Source organism: Austrofundulus limnaeus, unplaced genomic scaffold, assembly GCF_001266775.1.
Source record: "Austrofundulus limnaeus strain Quisiro unplaced genomic scaffold, Austrofundulus_limnaeus-1.0 Scaffold212, whole genome shotgun sequence".
NCBI classification, from domain to species: domain Eukaryota; kingdom Metazoa; phylum Chordata; class Actinopteri; order Cyprinodontiformes; family Rivulidae; genus Austrofundulus; species Austrofundulus limnaeus.
The window spans coordinates 739,671-746,190 of NW_013952614.1; the positions used below are offsets into that span (position 1 = coordinate 739,671).

General features: G+C 39.6%; 1 protein-coding gene across 1 annotated transcript in view; it reads left to right on the forward strand.

The window, feature by feature from the left end:
* phf14 (PHD finger protein 14) overlaps positions 1-6,520 on the forward strand; it is a gene marked incomplete in the record, with an annotated part of 134,438 nt that overhangs the window by 45,574 nt on the left and 82,344 nt on the right. Inside the window, 1 exon segment of the mRNA XM_014019219.1 lies at positions 2,084-2,246. Coding sequence (XP_013874673.1) covers positions 2,084-2,246 — 163 coding nt within the window.

Below are 6,520 nucleotides of genomic sequence, written 5' to 3' on the forward strand. Positions count from 1 at the left end.
AGGAAGCCGGAGTACCCGGAGAGAACCCATGCATGCACGGAGAGAACATGCAAACTCTACCCAGAAAGGCCCCCAGACCGGGATTTGAACTGGTGAACTTATTGCTGAGAGGCATCAGCTCTACTAACTGAGCCACCATGCCGCAGAATTAAAACAAATTATTTGTTTTATTATTTACTATTTAACCCTGAAAATCCCATTGAGATCACAGATCTTTTGTTAAAGGGAGGTCTGGGCCTGAAAGCAACCTAGTGTAAATGATTTTTGGGTGTGGGGCAAACTGGAGTATCCAGAGAAAACCCACGCAAGCACAAGGAGAACATGCAAACTTCACACAGAAAGAGCCCAGGTTGGAACCAGGGGTCGAACCCAGGACCTTCTTGCTGTGAGGCATCAGTGTAACCACTGAACCGTCGTGCTGCCAAATAATAAAATAATAAATTTGTCCTGTGCATAACATTTTCAGTCTGAGCCAAAGCTACAATCTGTCAGTTCCTGCACGTGTACATTTGATTTTATGACAGTCAGGGAAGGAACTCTCTCAATATGAATGGTTTAATTAAAGGGGTGGAGGGTATTAGGTAAAATTGACTTTTTTGAGCTTTATGTTATGTTATGTCATTACCTCATGAAAAACATACCGAGTGTTGCTTTGACTCATTATTGTATGTTTAAGAAATCCTTGAATCTTCTGCAGCCATGTGGAGCTGCTTGAACACATGTAGGATCAAAGCACAGCCTATTTGTACAAAACTCCTCCCTGGAGCTCAGTCTGCAGCTGAACTCCCACCCCACAGAGCCCCCCTCTTCCCCAAAGCATTGTTGTGAAGACGTGATGAAGTGGGAGTGTTGGAAACGGTAGGAGGTTCTTAAAGAGACCAAGAGACCAATTTTAATGTGTTTAGACTGTGATTCAAAATCAAATTTATTTTTGATTTGTGCAGCATTTTTATATCTGAAAGTAACACAATCACTTGATTGTGGTAAAACATTGAACTTTTTACCTGGAGAATGCATAATACCCACCCCTTTAATAGTGAAAGTGTTTTTCAATTTCTTTCATTTTGGAAGTTTTACTTTTCATCCAGAAGAGTTCTAAATTAATTTATGGCTTGTGAAGGAATTATAGTTGATACTATGTACTAATAGGAATGATCCTTATTGTCAATAAGTATTAGTAGAATATTCTCGTAGTAAAATCGCTGTCTTCATGAGCTGGCATTCTATAATTCTGAGGGTTTGGGTTTTCTGGGTCATCAGCTCCTGGTTGGGTCTTCCATGGCAAATTGGTCTGAAGACCAGCATATTTCTGACACTGCTTGATATTCGTTGTAGGTTGTTTTTAATGATGAGATTTTAAATTGGCTGTTGGTGATTGAAGCCGCAGCATGCCTCCTTCGTGCGGACTTACCAACTGCTGAGAATGTAAACAAGGTCAGGTGCAATGTGGGCAGGATGTCAGACATGGTCAGGGCCTTGGACGTGCTGTTTCTAGGCAGCAAAATCTGGCTTTTCGACATGAAATGTCTCCTCGCTATTGGGAAGGAAGCCAGAGATGGTGTGTGAGATTTAGCAATACAAACTAGTTATAGTTCATCTCCACGCACAGCTTGGTCCCTGAAAACAAACTCCTGAAGAAAGGATGAATTCCTTTATTTGGAGTTTCCCTTTGAAAAGCTGCATCAAGTGGGTGTGGGGTATTCACATGCCCATTGCAAAGCACCGTGGTGCTGCCGTTCTTTCCTGTGAATAAGAAGGTCGTCTCTCTGTGGCTTCAAGCTGCAGGAGGAAAGTTTTGACTGCTGTTTGTGTTTATGAACAAAAGGTGGGATGTTACCTCCAGCCTGGTGGTGAAAGGTAAAGTATCTTTGTCTCGTTCATGAGTAAATATAAGGTGGAGCAAATCAGAACATTAACAGTAATAAGGCCAATACAAGGGTGAGGGTGTTTGGCTTCAACTTTTAAAATAGTGGGAACAGCTATCAGTTTTTATCTCAGCTGTTTAGTTAGTTTTTTGTGTAGCTTGTGTCAGTACATATATATGAAACTATTCCTCATCTATCCATTACTTTCTTCGTTTCAGGCAATGCTCTGAGTGCGACCAGGCCAGCAGCGATGAAGCCGACATCGCGATGGAGACGTTGCCTGATGGCACCAAGAGGTCCAGGAGACAGATAAAAGGACCAATCAAATTCATCCCACAAGAAATGTCACCAGAACCCAAAAAACAGCAAGTGAGAGGCACGGTGTGTACTGATAAAACCCCAAAAGAACTTTTTCTGCATATTTCTTGTGTATTTTTAGGTAAGCTAATATACAGGTTGATGATGATTGGAAATAATCAACTTCATTTTTCTATTATGATTGCTCAATCTCTTAAGATTGTCCCAAATTTTCACAAGTAATTTGCTTGTATTCAAACAATTGTTCAAAACGCAAACAGGTGCAGGTTTTATTTTATTTTATTTTATTTTTTGCAGTGGAACTAACATGGTTACATACAAAGAGAAATTATCCTGGTCCAAAGAAAAATATTTCACTTTATTTAATCATTAGAAGAACAGGAAGATTGTAGAAATACATAAAGCAACCAATAAGAATTACTATGAAAATGAAGGAATATAGAACTGGCTGGTTTGTTTTGGTATAATATACAATATTTTAAAATTAAAAATGAAAATATAATTCTTCCAATTCTTACATTCCACCAAGTGTACCACGTTTCATAAACAAGTGGCTTGTATTACACTAGGTTATAGGTTTCAGAAGTAGTATAAAGTAAACAGGGGCGTGAAGCACCTTGTTTGGATTTAAAGAGACAGCTTCAAAATGAATTGATCTGAGACGCACCTCAGAAATGAGGTGAAAGAGGGCCTTTTGGAGTTACAATAAGGAGGAATTCAGACCAAAGCGTTACAGTTCCACTTTATGTATGTAGACCCCAACAGAATGATTTAAATGAGAAAAAGAAGGATTTAAAAGCATGATGTCTCCTTTAAAGTTTGTGTAGCCCTCATAGAAAGATATCCTCACTTCATGCTTTAGAATAGAGGGAGCCATACATATGGATCATATGCTGCATTTGATGGGTAACCCAGCCCTGACCTTGTTACAACCTGTACTTCCTTTAGATTGTTGAGTTTAATTGTTTAATAGTTTCACTGCAGAACCAATCTTAGGACCTCAGTAAATCACATGCCATTAAATTATTTATTTAATTCTTAATAAATAGAATAACCTCTTGACAATTTGCACAGCCTATTGTCAAGCATGACAAGATTATTTTGGTGATTTGAGGGAAATTTTTCCAACGTTTTAGAGTAATCAAGCTTACCATTCACATGAGGGATAAGCACAGACCATGTGATACTCTGACATAAGCTGCACAGGCTCTATATTGAACAGGAAGCCAGTGAAGAAATGCCAATATATGAGCAGTTCTGTCTCTTATCTGGATGGAGTCTGACTGCAGAATTTTAAACCAGCTGCAGATGAGACAACACAGAAACCAAAATTAAGAGTTACTGTAATCTAACCTGGAGGTAAATAATGATAGGATAACTGTTCTCATATCTTTGTTAGCAAGAGACACTAAGGCTTCTATGAGTTATTGAGCGAACAGTTCTTCCTCGACTCCCCTCTACCTTGCCCTCCTGCCTAGAACATTTAAAATGATCTGAGTAAAATAGTTGAAATGATGCATGTGAAGAAGCTGTAAGGGAGAATCCACTTGTTTCTCCTTTGCATAAATGTTTTAATCATGTTTAACATCTTAGAAAACACAATTCACCACATTCTCTTTCATTTGGTATTGACGTTTTGTCTGCTGCATTGCAGATTTGTCTTTAAAGGGAAACGCGTTTAAACCCCATTATTTTATCCCCCTTAGTTCTTCTGTTCTCTTGTTCCCACTGTAAAATCTTGCGATAGTTCTAATATATTGAATGATAATTCTTGCGAGATTATTCAATAGATGCACAGCCAATCGCTGTGGGTTATTGGGGGTCACATGAGCTGCCACAGCCTATCAGTTGGGCATATTAGCTTGAGCTGAAGGGTAGGAAATAGGACACGTTGAGAGGAGCAGAGTTGCAGGAGTCACCTACTGTAAGCCAAAATGGGATGAAAAGAGGGTAGTATGAGGTTTTAAAATGACGGAATTGGCCAGGTATCGATGGCGAGCTGATGATCCAGGCCTCGAGCCTAAAAAGACTGCACTATTATTGTGTGAAGACCTGCTTCTCCTGCCAGGCTGGTAGGAGGCTCTTAGCAGGCAACAAACTTTTTTTTCCCATTCGTGATGGTTTTCTCTACCCTACAACCTACACTAGTCCAAGCACTTTACAACCCATCTGCTTGGGACATGTTACACACACCAGCCTGGGGTTAATGAACTGAAAGGAGTGGGTTTAAGGAAATACTGATTGTTGGGATTCTGAACTGGACTATAAAATTATTGTATTAATAAGATAATTGGTTTTAAACTACCTGGGTTATGGTTTAGAGGTCATGTACCTGATGTTAACAGAAATCTCTTGACTTTTGTCTTGCCCCTCTATAACCACCAACGCCTGCTTCTCTTATATGTTCAACTGAGTAGCAAAAAAAGTGCTTATTTAAAAAGTTTTTGGGTTCCCCAATTATGTTTTGTCACTCGGGTGGGACGTGGCGTGGGGTAATAGTGGTGGCAGGGCTGGTTGTCCAAGGAGTCAAGTGAGGGCATGACCTACACAAGTTACAGTTTCATGCCTTGTTAGATTGCTGTTGCTAAATTTACTGGCACAAGGCAAGTGATTCAGACACTGACACGTCCAGTTTGTGTCAGATCAATGGAAGCCTGTGCATGTCTGAAAGGTTTTTTTTTGTCAGCAATGAGCAGGGACAGAAGTGTGTATCTGCTGCTCACTGGATTCTTCTTATCTGAGCCGGCCATTCTCTGATCCTGTAATACAGAGCTGCCTCTCTGCTCCCCTCGAGGAACACTTCAGATTGATATCTGACAGCTTGGGGTGGAGAAAAGGATGCGTCAGGGGCACCTTTCACTTTCCTTTTGTTTTTTTTCCCCTCACTGTCAAAATGTGACATGGTCCATCTAACATGGGATTTCACCAGGAATTTCACTGAGTCTATATCTCTGAGTCTATAACACTGAGTCTATAACTCTGAGGCTATAACTCTGAGTCTATAACCCTGAGTCTATAACTCTGTGCCGATAACACTGAGACAATAACTCTGAGTCTGTAACACTGAGTCTATATCTCTGAGTCTATAACACTGAGTCTATAACTCTGAGGCTATAACTCTGAGTCTATAACCCTGAGTCTATAACTCTGTGCCGATAACACTGAGACAATAACTCTGAGTCTGTAACACTGAGTCTATATCTCTGACCAAAGTTTTTTTTGTGTGAAGAAAAAAAAGGAACAAAGAAATGGAGTGATTTTTTTAGCCACTTTCCTGCACTTTGAACTCTGTGTGCCTGGGGAACAGGGGTGTGTTCAAGCAAGGCTGGATAAGTGTGTTTCTCTCTTTAGGTCTGGAATCATTGGGCCTATATGCAGAAGAGGCTGCTAGAGCTCTCAGGGATTAAGCAGCCTTCTGATTTTTCTTCCAGCCACAGCCTTTCGGGTGCGGCACTTCAGTGTAACATTTATCTTCAAATGCAAGGCATGCAGTGGCAGCATCTAAAAGAACCCTGCTTTGCATTTGTAATGCTTTTACCAGGCCACCCAAGTACTCACACTTCTCTAAAGCCATGTTTCAATTTATCAAGACTGGCTAATCGACCTCCTGCTGGCTGTGTGTGTGTGCCTGGGAGTTCATTTGTTAGGAAAGAGCCTTTGTCCATAACAAACACACAAGTTTCTTTAGCCGAAGGCCTTTAACAGTGACAGCTGATGAATCTGAACATCTTGGGGATGTTATTAATGGCTTATATTGAGCTGTGTTTGCTGAAGGACCCTCTTTAAAATGTGCCTAATTTTAGATTGCATGTACACAATGCTGCAGCTGTAAAATGAATGTGCCATAGAACAACATGTATGATTTAATACAGCCCAGCTGAGGATGAAGAACATATCTAACACTGTTATTCATTAGACACAAATTCGGGAACATGTCAGTGTTCAGTTTGTTCTGGTCCACAACATGTACATTCAAGTCAACATAGTTTTTTTTTTTTGTTTGTTTCACTCAAAAATACTTTTTGTATCTGAAGTCTTGTCCTGTCTGATTAGTCACAAAAAAGATGTCCTAAGTCAGGCTTCAATATATCTCTGTTCATATCTGACACTAATATCTATCCTGGGCAACCTGATTGTATTTGGACCAGACTAAATATACAGGTGCTGGTCATAAAATTAGAATATCATGAAAAAGTAGATTTATTTCAGTAATTCCATTTAAAAAGTGAAACTTGTATATTATATTCATACATTACATACAAACTCATATATTTCAAATGTTTATTTCATTTAATTTTGATGATTACAAACGACAACAAATGAAAATCTCAAATTCA